The 15,745-nt window shown below is 45.8% G+C and overlaps 9 protein-coding genes across 9 annotated transcripts; 7 read left to right on the plus strand and 2 right to left on the minus strand.

Moving 5' to 3' along the window:
* Window positions 1-192: 192 nt before the first annotated feature.
* C8R40DRAFT_1031256 (kinase-like domain-containing protein) lies at window positions 193-1,133 on the plus strand (the record flags this gene model as incomplete). Its single annotated transcript, XM_046223157.1, has 4 exons — window positions 193-375; window positions 429-503; window positions 560-778; window positions 837-1,133. Coding segments are annotated over 4 exons (774 nt in total), but the record flags the coding sequence as incomplete, so codon positions are not given.
* A 1,873-nt stretch (window positions 1,134-3,006) lies between these two features.
* On the plus strand, window positions 3,007-4,733 carry C8R40DRAFT_1164964 (phosphatase 2C-like domain-containing protein; the record flags this gene model as incomplete). The annotated part of the gene is made up of 4 exons (XM_046230600.1): window positions 3,007-3,418; window positions 3,468-3,884; window positions 3,947-4,111; window positions 4,168-4,733. 4 exons carry the CDS (start codon window positions 3,007-3,009, stop codon window positions 4,731-4,733), a joined length of 1,560 nt encoding a protein of 519 aa, XP_046092644.1.
* Window positions 4,734-5,053: 320 nt separating this feature from the next.
* Window positions 5,054-6,830, plus strand: C8R40DRAFT_1164965 (uncharacterized protein; the record flags this gene model as incomplete). The annotated part of the gene is made up of 10 exons (XM_046230601.1): window positions 5,054-5,140; window positions 5,190-5,208; window positions 5,264-5,495; window positions 5,559-5,591; window positions 5,653-5,674; window positions 5,728-5,806; window positions 5,869-6,027; window positions 6,081-6,174; window positions 6,237-6,336; window positions 6,393-6,830. 10 exons carry the CDS (start codon window positions 5,054-5,056, stop codon window positions 6,828-6,830), a joined length of 1,263 nt encoding a protein of 420 aa, XP_046092645.1.
* A 1,318-nt stretch (window positions 6,831-8,148) lies between these two features.
* Window positions 8,149-8,692, plus strand: C8R40DRAFT_1078734 (uncharacterized protein). Its single transcript, XM_046227021.1, has one exon. The coding sequence runs from the start codon at window positions 8,326-8,328 to the stop codon at window positions 8,518-8,520; it is 195 nt and encodes a 64-aa protein (XP_046092646.1). The 5' UTR covers window positions 8,149-8,325; the 3' UTR covers window positions 8,521-8,692.
* Window positions 8,569-9,934, minus strand: C8R40DRAFT_51256 (uncharacterized protein). Its single transcript, XM_046235295.1, has 3 exons — window positions 9,130-9,934; window positions 8,910-9,102; window positions 8,569-8,693 (listed from the first exon to the last, which is right to left on the minus strand). Exons 1-3 carry the CDS (start codon window positions 9,775-9,777, stop codon window positions 8,617-8,619), a joined length of 918 nt encoding a protein of 305 aa, XP_046092647.1. The 5' UTR covers window positions 9,778-9,934; the 3' UTR covers window positions 8,569-8,616.
* Window positions 9,935-10,036: 102 nt separating this feature from the next.
* C8R40DRAFT_1164968 (Ribonuclease/ribotoxin) lies at window positions 10,037-10,619 on the minus strand (the record flags this gene model as incomplete). The annotated part of the gene is made up of 4 exons (XM_046230602.1): window positions 10,037-10,094; window positions 10,150-10,238; window positions 10,298-10,368; window positions 10,424-10,619. The coding sequence occupies 4 exons, from the start codon at window positions 10,617-10,619 to the stop codon at window positions 10,037-10,039; spliced, it is 414 nt and encodes a 137-aa protein (XP_046092648.1).
* A 1,793-nt stretch (window positions 10,620-12,412) lies between these two features.
* Window positions 12,413-12,942, plus strand: C8R40DRAFT_1032107 (uncharacterized protein; the record flags this gene model as incomplete). The annotated part of the gene is made up of 3 exons (XM_046223230.1): window positions 12,413-12,676; window positions 12,729-12,825; window positions 12,887-12,942. Coding segments are annotated over 3 exons (417 nt in total), but the record flags the coding sequence as incomplete, so codon positions are not given.
* Window positions 12,803-13,807, plus strand: C8R40DRAFT_1078747 (uncharacterized protein). Its single transcript, XM_046227022.1, has one exon. The coding sequence runs from the start codon at window positions 12,979-12,981 to the stop codon at window positions 13,516-13,518; it is 540 nt and encodes a 179-aa protein (XP_046092650.1). The 5' UTR covers window positions 12,803-12,978; the 3' UTR covers window positions 13,519-13,807.
* C8R40DRAFT_51320 (uncharacterized protein) lies at window positions 13,418-15,640 on the plus strand. The gene is made up of 4 exons (XM_046235297.1): window positions 13,418-13,810; window positions 13,908-14,556; window positions 14,614-14,873; window positions 14,955-15,640. The coding sequence occupies exons 1-4, from the start codon at window positions 13,643-13,645 to the stop codon at window positions 15,198-15,200; spliced, it is 1,323 nt and encodes a 440-aa protein (XP_046092651.1). The 5' UTR covers window positions 13,418-13,642; the 3' UTR covers window positions 15,201-15,640.
* Window positions 15,641-15,745: the final 105 nt, after the last annotated feature.

The raw sequence follows: 15,745 nt of genomic DNA on the forward strand, positions 1-15,745 counted from the left end.
ATGATTCGATTATGGTCTCCGTTGAGTCGTTTATGTCATTCAGGACATTTGGATTGGCCGTTGGGAGAATCAATGTGTTTGCGTTAAAGTCTTGCGATTTTTCCAGCGTGGATCAGACCGAGATAAATTGCTGAAGGTGCGCTGGTATATCATTCGCATGAGATCAGAGTATTCAATCGATTGTTCGTTTAGGATTTGAGTAAGGAGGTGCTCTTATGGAGACAGCTCAAGCATCCGAACATACTCCCCTTCCTTGGTGTCAACGCTGACTTATTTTCACCAAGTTTCTGTATCATCTCGCCTTGGATGTCGAACGGCGATGTCATGTCCTATTCCCGTCGTCTATCACTGGATATCCGTACCAGACTGGAACATGTCATTCTCGTTTCCTTCTATCATACCATAAAACCTCATGCCTACTCGTTTAGACTATACAAATTGCCGAAGGTATCGCCTACCTGCATGGACTTGATCCACCTGTCGTGCACGGCGACATCAAAGGGGTCGGTCTATCAGCTGCTTTGTTGCCTACGTACGTACTTACTTACCACAACGATAGGCCAATATCTTGATATCTGACGACTGTCGTTGCTGCCTGGCGGACTTTGGGCTTTCCGTCTTGGACACCCAGTCAATCAATGCAACGCACACAGCTACTGTCCAGGGATCTCTTCGCTGGCTGGCCCCGGAATTCATAAATCCCACACCGACTCCACAGGATAATCAGGGGAAATTGACTTCGAGAGATATATACGCGTTCGGATGTACCGTGTTCGAGGTGGACCTTTCAATTTCTGAATAGGAACCCCTCTCTAACCTCCCCGTTCACTCTTCAGCTCTTAACAGGGCAACCCCCGTTTTATCATCACAATCTGGACATTAAGGTTGCTATTGATGTTCTGAACGGTGTTCGACCCGTACTCTCGACGGAAGTCGTTCCAAATGAAACCATTTACAATGCAATATGCCGGATGCTGGATACGTGTTGGTCAGAACAGATCATGGAGAGGCCGGACGCAGAAGGCTTACTAGAGTCTCTGCATCGCATGCAAGACCACTTGCAAGTTCCCAAAATTGATGTTAGTGGTACCTTTTCAACTACCTGGGCGACGTTTATCATCCATATGATCTGATGGATACTCATTTAGTGGCATCCTCCAATACATCATGAAAATAATGTTACTCTTACCCACGAGTTCGTCTATCCTTTCCTATATTTTTCGGAATCCGGCGATGACCATTCTCTAGCATTTTCCAGTCGTGTGTGTCACCAGGTCTACCAAGCAAGATAGATCCTGTTAGTGAACTTCTAAACTTTGTGGAATTGGCAAGTGCGCCAATTGCAGATTCGACAGTAAGTGGATGTGGCTAACGTTTATATTCATCTTCTCATTTAATCTTCCAGCTCGAGGATTCAGCCAAGAAGCCGCAACCAAGAAAACCTCATACGATTGGCCACCTCAAGGTACATACCCATATCTCCGCATTCCTGATATCGCTGATTGTGCACCTTGTACTAGCGCAAAAGTGAAGCTACTTCCTCATCCACATCCACCGATATTGAGGGATCGCGACCAGCAAAGTTTTCTCGCATATTTTCGCATTCTCGTCATCGTTCCGTAAATGCTTTCTTTCATCTTGTGTTTCATATCCTGAAATCTTCTACCAAGGTGGATTCTTATAGTGATAATCATGGTCCTGCTTCCGATTTCCTTCAATCTCTTGTATCATCGTTCGAGGATAATGTCAATGATGGGGCGGAAGGCTTGACCCCCGTGGTTCTTGGTGCTACTTCCGATCATTCTTCATCGGATGATGATGAATGGGACGAGGTGGCTGGCCCGGATCAACCTCAATCTCTTGGATCATCGGTCGAGGATAATGTCAATGATGGGGCGGAAGGTTTGACTCCCGTGGTGCTTGGTGCTACTTCCGGTCATTCTTCATCGGATGAAGAATGGGACGAGGTGGCTGGCCCGGATCAACCTCAATCTCTTGGATCATTGGTCGAGGATAATGTCGATGATGGGGCGGAAGGCTTGACTCCCGTGGTGCTTGGTCCTGCTTCCGGTTATTTTTCATTGAATGAAGACGAATGGGGGGAGGTGGCTGGTCCGGTTGATGCTGGTCATATAGGAGAGTCATTCGATCCTACCGAATATCTTCCAACTCTCACTGAAACTGAGCAACTTGATGCGGATTATGGCTCAAGCTCGTTGTTTCCAACTGAAGAGGAAGATCAGCTTTACGGTGAGCCTTGTACATTGGTTGAGAAGAATATTACTGATAACACTCAAATATTTCAAGGCTGGTTTGCAGAAGAAGAATTTCATCCCTCGCCACTTCCTCCAACACTAAGCTCAAGTTCCGTATCCCCAGAATCGTCAAGTTCTATAACACCTGAAGGTGAACAGGCTCATAACATTCGTGTTACATTATACTAAACGGTAATAGATTCTTTTGAAAGTATAGTGAAAGGACGCAAGTCGTGGAAAACGACAAACAGAAGAGGAGAAGGAAGTCCGCGAAACTACGGGGAGATGGACAGGGAGAGGGTAGGAGAAGAAACTTTTCGGGGAATTTATTCCACTGGAACAGAGCTACTGTGGGACAATCCTATATTGCACCACGCTTGGAGCGCGTATCGGCTGAGACTGGCTCATGCGCGACCAATGCTGCATTGGCAGGAGAGGTGACCGACTGCTTGAATGAGAATGATATGTAATTAGCTGAACCACTTAGCTCGTTGGTGTTGCAGTTGAATATCTGTCTATGGTAGAATAATAACACCTGGATGATTGAGGGGAACGAGGGTACTATGTACATTTGACGCGCGCGGTGTTACCAGCTATGGTCCTTCCCTCGTCCATTCCGTTGATACATACCGAATTCAGGAGAGATTTGGAGCGACCCACCTGAAATTCCCAATCTCATGTCGTATAGAATTGCCTTTCGAAAACGTGATAAATTTATTAACATCGTCTGCCCATCGAACAATTGTCCATCATGTCTACTGACAATATCCTAACAAACTCTGATCCACCATCTGCCTCTGCATCTCGTTCGCCGTCACCAGAAATAACAGTTGCGCCTCCAAGTCCCCGTGAAGAATCAAACTCATCAAACGAATTCAGTATCGAACAACAACCAGCAGGAACTCCATCTAAGGATGGAGAATCGCAACGCAGACACACTAACATGGGCTTGCCTGGACATGACTTCACATACTTCTTACTGTCTGAGGAGGTAATATTAACTGAACTAAGCCGCTTGAGTGCTCCAAAAATCATCAACAACGGCGCCCTCCACACTGCCAGTCTTCAACCACATCCAGCAAAGCACAGTCAAGATCGATTGGTTGCAGAGCAGTGGGATCTTGGAGAACGTGGATCATGGAAATTCAGAGCAGTGTTCGACGGTGCGTTTTGTTAATCGAAGCTGTGATCCTGCGTTGAATTTCCCTTTAGGCCATGCAAATGGAGATGAAACAGTCGACCACGTTTTCACTACTCTGCCTTCAAAGATCAGATCATCGTTGACTACTCTATCTATACCCCATTGCACTAACGTGGAGGCGGTATCATCCCTTCTGCAGGAAACCATTTCTGCTATCGATAATTCTATCAAACAAGGCGTCCTTGATCTCTTTCCCTCTTCGGATTATATTGATCAGCTCTCCGATGATGAGATTCGGGCGATTGTGAATGACCAGTCGACGGTACTACCTTCGAAAATTGGGCTTCCCACTCTAGCCAATAAATATGCTGGCAGAGGCCCGAATAATATCAAAGTCACACGAGCAATGCGTGGCACAACGGTCCTCGTAGTACTGATCAACTCCGATGGAGGACTCTGGACCGCGAGTTTGGGTGATTGTCAGGCTGGTGAGTGCTTATACATTTTCTGATTCACGCATGAGCTAGCTAATGTCGTTTATTCGCGATAGTCCTTGGTCAAAAAGAATCTTCATTCTGGACTACGACTATACTTAGTACGAATCACAACGCTTCCGAGCCTTCAGAGGTCGCACGTCTCAAGTTGGACCATCCAGGGGAAGAAGAGAGTGCAGTGGCGAAGAACCGAGTATTAGGCCTCATTGCCGTTACAAGAGGTTCGCTTTTTCATTTCGTATTGAATCTCGTCCGCTGAGTTTCGTCTAATGAACAGCGATTGGAGATCACCAGTTCAAACTTCCTAGTATTTACACCAAGCGCGTATTTTCGCTCACAATACCCGGAATGAATCGTCCTGACCATACGCAAATTATCGTGAAACGCAATCTGACTCCCCCTTATGTGAGTGGAATACCGGAGGTCAAGTATGTGAAGCTGCATGATGGCGCGCGAGGTTTGTCTCATCCTCAAGTTTTCCCCGAGGCCACACACATTGATACGAATTCTTGGAAAGAAGCGTGTCTCTTCATGTGTTCGGATGGTCTTCTTGATCTTTACGGAGGCGAAAATTGGCAGGAAAAACACATCGATATTGCGGAGTTGTGCAAGACCTGGGTAGACCTCGTTGGAGAGAAATTGGATTCATCCTCACAGAGCTTCGACCCGAAGGAGAATCTCGCACTGTTCCTCCTCAATCGAGGTCTTCGTGGTCCACCTCGATCATATACAGGAGAAATTTGGTCCGAAGAGGAAGCCTTGAATCGGGTGTCAAGTTTGTTAACATTGGAATTCAAGGACAAGTGGATGGATGACACGACCGTTCTGGTGGAAATCCTGTAATCGATGTCCGGATATTGTTATTGTGGGTGAAGTGTTCAAGAGCCTGATGGCAGTTTGTGATACTAATCTATGTTATTATAGGTAGAGTACGTATCGCCCCTGTACGTTTTTCCCGTGCTGAGCCTGTGTCGCCTTGTGTTGCGCTCGCGGCTCCTCGCGGGCGGTGTTTCAGTAGTGGCGCGAGCGCATCACTGTCACAGCCTCAGCCAGCCATTTCAATTGTACACTCCTCTCCGGTCTTCTCGTAAGGAGATATATAAATATGCTAAAAACATTGTTGCATACATATCCTCATTCCAGTGATTTTCCGCATTTTATTCATGGCCTCTAACAACACATCAACCGAGACAGTAGATCTGGGTAAAGTCGTCTTCGGTGTCACGGAACCTACCTTCATTATGGAGATGGTAAGTAGTATAAATTGCTCTGCGAAACCGAGACTCATTCTTCAATTAGTTCGTGCTGCTATTTTATGGTCAGTCCGGGATATAACCCCAAAAGTGCCGACCGTGACTGAAAAAGTTATGCAGGCATTTACACGATGTTATTCGGTCTCTACGTATACCTCCAGATTCACCAACGAGGACAACAACGTTACTATCAAATCTCCCTCCTCTTACTCTATCTACTGGCAACAATGGCTGTAGTTGTTTCAATCTTGATTGAAAAACAGATGACCTTGTTTACCCTCGATTTGACCTTCACCGACGATCTGAGTGACCCACTTGTGGCTTCGCATTTCATATCATATGCCAATTTGACGTATGGATATTTCTTTTGAATCTTTGCTCTTACCAAACACGTCTGACACACTCTGCTGTTCAGCGTTGCAGCGGAAGGTATATACGTGGCAGCGAAGTGAGCTCAACCAATTATCCCAGCAAAAATCTTTGATTTCTGATTGGACTTATCGTCAAAGTATCATTGCGGATGCTCTACTGGTAGGTGATTTCACAGAATTACAGTAACAGTTCAATCTGACCATCCTATCCAGCTATATCGTTGTTACGTGGTATGGGGCTCAAAGAAGTATGTTATCGCGGGTCCAATCGTGATTTCTCTGGTGAATACTGGTGAGTATCGAAGCCGAATAAAGAGTCAGAGCGTGTATATTTACCATCCCATTGACTCAAAGTGATTGCCATCGTCTCAGCGGCACTTATAAAAAACAATGCAGGCCGCTTATTGAACACAGCTGGAGTTGAGAATACCTCCCTCCAGGCTGCAGATATCATCTCCTACGCGTTCCTTTCGGTCAACTTGTTCACAAATCTTATGCTAACGGGCCTCATTGGTACGTTCACTTCATATCTAAATTTCGAAGGGGAATATGAAGACATGATTCAGCTGGAAGAATCTGGTGGATAGCACGCGATACCCGACGATCATTGGGGATTGATAACTCTAGTGACAAGAGTATCGGCGGTATCGCAGCAATGGTGTTCGTATAATTTCTCAGCTCGATGTCATCAACGTCCTTTGACTGTTTCATCATGATCGCAGACTAGAATCGGGACTATTGTATCCTGTTGCTTTGGTTGTAGGACTTGCGCTCACCGTCCCGGGAACGGTGGACGTGCAGGCTATTCTCACGCTGATAGTGGTGTGTGTGTGTCTTTACCGCCAGATTGTCACAAAGTCTGAAGGTTGAGTTTGCAGGGAATCGCTCCGACGCTGATAATGGTTAGGACTGACTTGGGGATAAGCATTGAAAATGCTTCCAATACAGATCCAAACGAGACGGTAGGTTTGTACGATCTGGAGGCCACTGGATCTGATCCATACGGAACGCCCAAGGAAAAGGCATACAAGAACTTTCCAGAATTCGAACGACCAGCACATGGATATAATTGGACTGCTGATATGAAAGGAAAGGCGCCTGAAAGAGATGTTCCAGAGACTGAAGAGCGTTCAAATGAAATAACATCTCTATCACCTTCAGATCCTGTGCGCGATATCGATGCCCCTCCTCCTGCCTTTTCAGAAAGTCAATACGAAGGCACATCTACCCTTATCTCTTCGGGACCTCCGGCTCACCGGAACGAGAAACAACCTCAGGGGTTGATTGTGCTCAATCCCCCAACAATGGATGAATGAGTATCATCGTAACAAGTCAGTACAGAACCTGATTAGGATTCATTCATGCCTCCAGTACTTATTTTCAATCTGGATAACCCTTCTTACTCCCTTCGCGGAGGAGTCGTGTAGCACGAGAAGGATAAAGCCAATCTTATCCTTGACTCGAAAAGGCAATACTTACTGCTCATAATTCAGTACCTATAGGAATCATTATAGAATATGTCCATCAATGCATAGATAGTTGAGTATTGGATTCAATTTGAGATATTTACAACATGGCAAAGTTCGTGAGCATAGCTCGGTGATATGGAATTTTCTTCGCAATGAACGCTTGGTTTAGATACTTTTGGTTAGTACGAGTCGTATTGAGCATGTCAAAGCTGGACTTGGCAAAGTGACATTCCTAGCAGTCCCTTGGATTTGAGGGTTACATTGATACTTTAGAATGTACAAGGTGTTTAGTATTGACTAAGTGAATGGCAATGTGCTTGTCCCATCTACGCCTTGTGGGCTTGTACTTCATTGATGCTACACACATGTGGGGCATCGGTCTCGGTGTATGTGTACAAAGCATTAAAGGAATGAACAACGAATGGCACTACCAATGTTACAAGCCTCCATGGACCCACCGGACAGGCACTTTCTCAATGCTGATAAACGCGTACTGCACGCAAGCTTGCATGCCGCGGGTTTCATCTCCTCAACTTATACCCTCTCTTCTCCGACAGAAAAGATATCAATCTACTGGTAAATCAGCCCCGGTCTCGGGAGAGGATGCTTAGAAAGTCACTCCATAGATAAGGCAAGTTCTGTCGAAGAGAGGCTTATAAAAGGGATTGAGAATCTGTTTTAACTTTACTAAACCAATTTTCGAGCTTCCAGAGCTGGTCTCTGAGTTGATCAATGATCCCTTCTCTCAATGTGCTGGCCCCATTGCTGCTTCTGATCCGTTTTTCGCTCGTGGTAGCCTGCCCCGTGCCAGTGATTGATAAACGAGGTCTAACGTTCGACAAGATAGTCGGATTTCACTACACCGACGAAGTGAGTTTTCGCTTCGATCTGCGGTATAACTTCTTACACATTCAACGGCAGACAGCAGCCAAAGAATATAACCAAGCGGGGACACTCACCAGCGATGTCGGAGGCTACAAGCACATTCATCCTGTCCCAATGGATTCGTGAGTTATTTATACTCATCTAGTGTTGAGCACGATACTCATTTTAATTCAGTGACCACCAGCGTCATTGGAAGGTCAGAGCCTTTCTGTCTTTTTTCTGGTGCTCCTTTCTGATTACAGACGACTTTCCCAGTGTGAAATACGCATACACCAATTAGAAAACCTGTTGGAAGCACCAAAAGTACAGTCATTCCGGTTGTCATAAAATGTGCATTCGTTAAATCCCTGGAAATCGGCAGTTGTTCATTACGGACAGATCAGCAAACGTTTGGTCTGGCCTTCAAAGATTAGAGAACTATATCAAGGATGCAAAACTCAATGTTCGGAATACGATCATGTTTGGCGAACCATTGTCAGCCGCGTTCCTAGGTAAAGAACCGAAACAAGTCATCATGTTTCTTCCGTCAGATTATCTCGAAAAGTCGCAGAGGAATCCTCTAGCTCAGCATGGATCGAACAGCCTTGGACTACGTGCAAAGTGTATTCCTCCTAGTGAGCATTTTTGTTGCATTTGCGATATGTTCGGCTGACACTTGGGATCTGAAGGAGAGTATTTGAGGGTGAGAGAAATCGCTGAATGGAGAGACTGGGGAATTCCTCGATGGCCCGATGCTCTCCATACCCAGCTAGTTGATTCGGATGACAGTCATAGTGACAGCGATTGAAGAGGTTTTCGGGAAAAGATACTTGGCTGCGAGGAGATCTGGAGTTCAATAGTTTAGATATTACGCATTAGTAAGTACAACAATAGTGCACGCCCAATCGCGGCTGAGGAGTTAAAAGTTCATAGTACAAATCTTGAGACACAATCTATGGTAAAGCAGCCATTGCCTTTTGGACATTCTCAAGGACGGATTGTGCCTCTGAAACATGAGAAACATGAACAGCCGGAGCGGTGAGATATGAAGAACGAACTCACCAATTTTAACCTTGCCTTCAGACAGTTGGATCGCGTTTGTCAATGCCTCCTCAGCGCCTTCCAGGGAAACCCTCCTCCCTTCTGACCTTTTATCTTCTGCTACATTTTCTAGAGACTCTTCACAGCCACTTTCCAAGAGAGCTTCGGCCAGCCTCACCCATCCCTTGCCCCATCTCTCTTCCATATTTGTGACCTTCAAACCGTCTTGCATCTGTTTTACCCTCAAAGCATTCCTTGCCTCAGCAGAGTCCGCCCCTTCTCTTTTGGACTGAATCCATTTGTAATATCCTAACGCGCGATTAGCGTAGAGAACACCAGAGTCTGGGGATAACGCGATGGCTTTGGAGTATTCCTCCACAGCAGCAGCATATTGCCGTTTCTTGAAAAGGTCATTACCAAGGTTCTTCGCCTTCTCCGCGGCTGGTGTTCGTGAAGCCGAAGGCGGAGCATATGCTCGACTAGCGTGAGTGTTCGTTATCCTCGCCAAACCCTGTGGATCAGCTCCCTGCAGTTTCTCGACCACTACGCCCTTTCCTGTAGCGCTTGCGGCTCCTTCTTCTCCAGGCGGGCGTTTAATGACTACGAATGTAGGCATTGCAGAGATCGAATACTTTGCCGCGATAGGGCGAGTACGATTTCCGTCGACATCGACACGGAGGAAGTAAGTAAAAGGCTGCTGAGAAGCGAGGTTGGCGTATACTGGTGCAATAACTTTACATGGCTGACACCATTCAGCATGAAAATCTGCGATGACGGTTTGGTTATTTGCGTAGGCGTTGCGAAGGATGGAGTTCCATTCGGAGACAGATGATACTTCGATTGGGATACCGAGGGTGCCAGCAGTTTTAGTTTCTGTAGTAGCAGCCATAATATGATGATGGTTGGAATGAAAGGTGTAAGATCACCATGAATTCGAAATCTAGCTGAGGGAAGTTCAACATGATCATGACAAGAGCTTAGTGAGCTTTCCGTGACCGTCGACAGATCACGCGTAAATCATTCGAGAATATTCCGGAACAATATTGCCTCTTTAGGATGTCATGCCGGATATTCGGAGTCATTCCTCTAAGTTTATATTGAATATGACAAGTATGGTACATATTTATTTCATTCTTCTCATTACGATCTCAATCGCCTTTGCAAGCAAGGAAGTCGTCGTCGGAAGCACCAGTGTGGGTAATCACACTACAAAGAATATATGAGTCGGGATTAGGGAGATACGAGGAATGGTATTACGCACGCGCAGTAGGTGCCCGAGGGGTTGAACACGATACGGTCAGCACCAGGGTCTCCACCGGAGTAAGCAGTCCCGCCTTTCAAGATTGGGTACTGTGGAGAGCATGAGTCAGTCGCGTTCTTCCCATTCCTTTGATCATGAATTAATTCACCTCGTACCAAGTACTTCCCGAGCAATACATATCGAGGTCTTCGTAGTCGTGATAAATATGAGGGTAGGAGTCTAAACTCTCCATGTTAGACAGATATCTGGGAGCGCAACTTCAGTGAACATTCACCATCACCGATGGGGTCATCAAGATGGTTGAAACCGCCAGAGACGGCACTTTCAACTTCGGAAAGGGTGTAGACGGTGCTACCGCAGGTAACATCTCCTTCAGGCAGCGAACGAGTCACCTTGAAGTTGGCCGGAGTAGCCAAAACGCTGGCAACGATCAGAGAGGAAGCAAAGAGGAGAGTCCGGACAGAGAACATGTTGGTTGACCTGGGAAGGAGATCTCGAAAGAACTAGAGAACATTCTTGTTTGACGACGCTTTTATACACCGCTCGTTGGAGATATTTGGTGAGAGCATGCCTGATACTTGCTGACCATTGGCAGATAAGTTTAAGACAGGTTTTCTTGACGGGACCGATAGATTATCAATAGGAGAAGGTCCAATCAGTTACGAAGGCATCGAGGGATCCTTGGAAGGTTCAAGCAAAGCCAAAGTCGAAAACTTGAGCACGTTGATTTGCATATGGCATCGTACAGGATAAAAGCACAGCGGAAGAACACAAGAACTCGGCGATCAGAGGAAACATATGCAGCGTCGAAACGCACATGCGTTGTGGATGCCTTTTCTGAATATAATTATTGTAAAGGAGGAGTATAGTAGTGCGTGGAGTAGTATTCCCCTGCATCGGGTATGTGCTGTCAAACGCCGAGAAATAACAAGGTGATTGAAGGAGGTAGTCTTCTTCGCCGTCGAGCCATGTGGATTAAGGCTCATGGGACTTATCACAAAATAATCCATGTCATAAAGTTAGACGTAGCCACATCTATATGAAGGAGAATGCAGTGAACTAAACGCTTGGCAAAAAAGCGACAAATCCGAAGATACTGAGATAGGGGAATCACCTTAACCCAGCTTGTCCCTCATAGAAGAACGGTTCGGCTCCGAGCTCAGCGTTCAGCACTGCAGGGATTATACCGCCGGATTTCGAGATGACGATATATATGGACTTTCTAAGTTCAGTATTAGGACAACGTCAGCTCGAGTCCTATTATGACTGACCTCTATCAAAAGTCAAGAACAGATTGCGGCTTGTCATGAGCCATACACCAGTCCAGTATCTCCAATGATTACTGATCAAGACTCTCGATAGAGATTGAGGAAGAACAAGTGTTCAATCAATATGCGACACTGGATCTTGTCCTTTTGGGATTTCGAGAGCACCTCAGTTGCGTGCCTCAGAAGGCTCGGTTGTGCCCAACTTGGAAAAGGCCTGAAAAGGCATTGAAAGAGCGTAATTTTTCGATGAGCTACATGTTTTGGGAGTCACAAACGTAGATTCTAACGATAAAACAAGGACTTTTGATTCTGAGGTCGACTTTTGGCCGGTGCGATGAACAGTTCCAAAAAGAGATGATCGCAAAGTTTAACTTGTTATCGAAGTTTGAAGAATGGTTTTGCGCGCTTAAATAACGGCCCTGAGATCATTTCCCTTTTCGACATCTTACTTTCTTCCGATTTGCAACTTCAATTTTGTTCCTGTTCTGTCAATACTCACGAACCCTTCTTACCAAATATCCTACGCGTAACTGGCTTTCAATCCATGTCAAGTGTTCACACCGTATTTGAAAGCAGAACAGGGCGACCTCGGAGTGCCAAACAATGCGCTGACTGATACACCCAAATCTGTATCAGTCATGAATATCAGAGGACACCCCTTTCATCGCAGAATAAGCTGGCGAAGCTATATCAGGCAAGAAATTGGATCAGTAATCAAAAGACAATATTTTCTAGCTCCAAGCTGCTCCAAGGCGTGCAACGGCCAGGGACGGGGGTCAGGATGATTCATTCGCAATTTCGACATATCGAATTGGTTATAGCTATAAAAACTCCTATTTTTCTCGATTCAACCTTCATCACTCGAACTCGCAAACCAACATCGTTCTTACGCTTGTCAACATCCGATTTATATCCAAGAAAATGTCTAAAGGAACTGTTCTTGTACGTGCATGTTTGCCTTTATTTTCAGATAAGGCTTGACTGAGGCTGAACTTATGAAGGTCACTGGTGGTACTGGATTCTTGGGAGCACATATCATCTCTCAGCTCCTCGAGAAAGGATACACCGTCCGCGGTACTGCCCGGTCAGCTTCGAAGCTCCAATCGATATTCCCCAAAGCTACTGCCGAACAACTTCAAGTCGTGGAAGTACCGACCTTGATCTCAGATCACTCAGCAGCGCTGAAAGGTGTCGATGCGTTGATCCATTCCGCTTCACCTATCTATGGTCAAGGCGTTTCTGGTCAGGATCTTTATTCCGTGAGCTTACTATCCCCAAAGCCCGAAAACTTACTGATTGCGATTCGCTTAGGGAGCGTACGAAGGAACTGTTGCGCTTGTCAAGCAGGCCATCGCCGCTGGCGTGAAGAAAATCATTGTTACCGGCACGTTCGTAAACCTTTTTGATGGTGCGCATCTTCCGAAATTACCTTTGACGACCATGTTTCACTGAATTCCTTTTGTACGCAGCCGACTTTCAAGCCGCTTTTGGTACGCGCATCCTTACCGAAAAGGACTTTGGTTCCATTACTTCCGAAACCATTGACCTCAAGAACGACGGAATGCGTGTCTACCAAGAAGCTAAAACTATCGCTGACAAGGCTGTCTGGGAGTTGGCTCATTTGCACCCTGACGTGGACTTCACGGTCCTCCTTCCTCCTGCCATCTTTGGACCCCAACTCAGCCCTCTGACTTCCTCCCCATCCAGTCTTAGCACGAACAGCTTTGTGAAGATGCTCTTCGCCCCTGAATATGCTCCCAATCCAATTGGACATATGATAGATGTCCGTGACGCTGCTCGTGCCCACGTTCTCGCGCTCTCCACCCCACCAGTTTCCGGCCGAGACAAGAGGTTCATTATCAGCAATGGTACTTTCCAGTGGAAAGATGTCACTGCGTTGATTCGTAGCAAGAAGCCGGAGTTGGCTTCGAGGTTGCCTAGCGAGACTTCGGTCCCTGGACCTCAGACTAGTGCGCCTATGGACACGACATTTGCGAAAGAGGTCTTGGGTATGAAGAGTTACATTCCGCAAGAGGAGACGTTCCTTGCTACTGTGGATGTTGTGCTCGAGTGGGAGAGGAAGTTCGGGGACAAAGCTTAACCTGTTTCTTGTGTATGTAAAGATGTTATCAGAAATTAGATTGTGAAAGTCGTTCGCCAGTTGTGTGTCGGAAAATGCCGAACCAATTTGCGCTCTCTTTTGTAATACCTTTTCTCAGACTCTTATGTCTACCCCTCCCAAAACTAGTATTTCTGTGACCACTCAAACAATTGATCCTTATACTCGGGCATTGGTGGACCTAGTTCAACTCACCAGCCATGAATCCCAAGAGCTTGTCAATGACAACCTCATAACTATGGTCGAATGGGCAGCGAGATTTGCAGCCTGCAGAGTAAGTCGTAACCCCATCTACAGCATTTTGAGCGTTAGTTACGAGGGATGCATGGCAAGCATATATTAATACCAAAAACTGTTTCTTCCATCTCTAGCTTCGTTACAAACACATTGTCAAAATCTATGAAGAAAGCAGAATTGCAATCAGCGAACAGAATCTTAAGCGTGCCCAAGATGCCCTTCAAACGGGTGACCTTTTTGTCCTCTCTCGCTCTGAAGTTTCCTGGGAAGGCGAATGGGTAGATCCTCGGTGGAAACAGGCAGCGCAACAGCGTTTGGAGATTGAAGAACAAAAGCGAAAGGAAGAAGATCGCAGGAGAGTCGAGGAGGCTCACATGCATGCGTGGGCCATTTACAACTTGGAAAATAAGGATCTAGAATATGATTACTCTACCGATCTTGAAGACGATAACTCTCAGGACGGATCAGCTGTCAAGTCTAGATCCAGTACTTCGCCCTCATCCTCGTTGGGTGGAACTTCACTCGAAAGGGCATCTAAAATTGTGGATACCTCTGTCAAAGAAAGTCCATCACAAAACCAATCTATCTCAAACAACTCAATATCTCAATCCAAGGATACGGTTCCAACGACGACAATCTCAAATGAAGCCCTTGAAGTTCGCATCATAGGAAACGCGGACGTATCCGATCCTTCTATGGCAATGGAGAAACGAAAGTCATTGACTTGCGATTACGATGAAAATGATGATGTTAGTGACAGGAAACGACCTCGAATAGACAATGGTGAGCAAACTATCAGTTTTCCAAAAACTCTTTAGCTTATTACCCACTTCATGATAGACGATGAAGCCCAGGACGGTTGTAAAATTGCTGGTCCAAAGGTTTATTTTGCGCCGTCCACGCCTGTGGCACACCCGTTGTTACCATTCGACTACCGGGGGTTATCAGAAGAAGCCCAGTTAGCTCTTAAATTTAGACATTTAAACCCATTGAGCAGAGATCAGGATCAGGACATCATTAGCGTTCTTAAATATCATTTTACGCCTGGGTCAAGCATTCAAGCCACCGAAGCATGGGTAAAAGAGGTATCCCAGACTTTGGTAGGTACTACCAACTCCTGGTTCCGACCTTTACACTTTTTTTTCGTAAAGTTGAATGGTCACTGACGATTTTTGTTATAGCCTCCGTGTACCCACTGCTATAAGGTTGGACGTGTCTGTGTCTGGTCTTCTGACCGAGCTAGTTGTGACCGTTGTTGGCATGCGAGGAAATGTAGCTTTGGTGACACATTTCGATGGCATCGAGCTTGCAGCCAACTTCCACGCCATGACCCAAAGGAGATCCGGAAAAAAATGGAAGAAATTGCCTCTCAGAGCTCTGCGTTTGCTTCTTCGGACCCCTTCTGGTACGAAGAAAGTGACTTATAGAGTACGTCCACTACATGGCACTGTTTCGAACAATTCATTCACATACACGCTGGATGATCAAGCTGATTATTTTTTTCAATTCTCCTATGCTCCTGCTAGTTACTTCCGGATATTCAAAGTGTTCAACAGCTGGAATTTCCGATCCCAGTATTATCGATGTAGTCCTCCTTAGTATCTAGTTTGATCGTATAAGCTCTTCCGTTAATAATAAAGAACACTAGGCTCGCTCGAATGAAAATTGCTATCATTTCCTGAGAGAACGTGCCACTGAGATGGTAGCCACCAGTGCAGCAGATGAGAATCAAGAACTGATACAAGCAACAGATTTGATCTGATGAGGTTGCCGGTTCTTCAAGGTTACGACCATGGACTCATGTGCAATTTCCACCTACAACTGCGTCAAGTTAACGTTCTCACCGATCTTGTATCGTCAACACAAAGCAGAAAATCGAAATCAATCAGAATAGAATGATGAGAATTGAAACAAGATTAAGAGATAGTAATTACTGGACGATGGAGGAGCACCTGTTGATGCAATAAATCCA

This window comes from Lentinula edodes (genome assembly GCF_021015755.1).
Source record: "Lentinula edodes strain Le(Bin) 0899 ss11 chromosome Unknown C8R40scaffold_1, whole genome shotgun sequence".
Taxonomy (NCBI): Eukaryota; Fungi; Basidiomycota; class Agaricomycetes; order Agaricales; family Omphalotaceae; genus Lentinula; species Lentinula edodes.

What these genes read in the sequence shown, in the direction of transcription:
- C8R40DRAFT_1078734 (XM_046227021.1), top strand. Translation starts at nt 8,326, where the DNA reads ATGTTTGGCGAACCATTGTCAGCCGCGTTCCTAGGTAAAGAACCGAAA.
- C8R40DRAFT_51256 (XM_046235295.1), bottom strand. Translation starts at nt 9,777, where the DNA reads ATGGCTGCTACTACAGAAACTAAAACTGCTGGCACCCTCGGTATCCCA. An exon ending in AGGCAAGGAATGCTTTGAGG is followed by an intron (nt 9,103 to 9,129) that starts GTAAAACAGATG and finishes GACGGTTTGAAG; the next exon opens with GTCACAAATATGGAAGAGAG. An exon ending in TGAAGGCAAGGTTAAAATTG is followed by an intron (nt 8,694 to 8,909) that starts GTGAGTTCGTTC and finishes ATTGAACTCCAG; the next exon opens with ATCTCCTCGCAGCCAAGTAT.
- C8R40DRAFT_1078747 (XM_046227022.1), top strand. Translation starts at nt 12,979, where the DNA reads ATGCGTGTCTACCAAGAAGCTAAAACTATCGCTGACAAGGCTGTCTGG.
- C8R40DRAFT_51320 (XM_046235297.1), top strand. Translation starts at nt 13,643, where the DNA reads ATGTCTACCCCTCCCAAAACTAGTATTTCTGTGACCACTCAAACAATT. An exon ending in CGAGATTTGCAGCCTGCAGA is followed by an intron (nt 13,811 to 13,907) that starts GTAAGTCGTAAC and finishes TTCCATCTCTAG; the next exon opens with CTTCGTTACAAACACATTGT. An exon ending in AAGAGGTATCCCAGACTTTG is followed by an intron (nt 14,874 to 14,954) that starts GTAGGTACTACC and finishes TTTTTGTTATAG; the next exon opens with CCTCCGTGTACCCACTGCTA.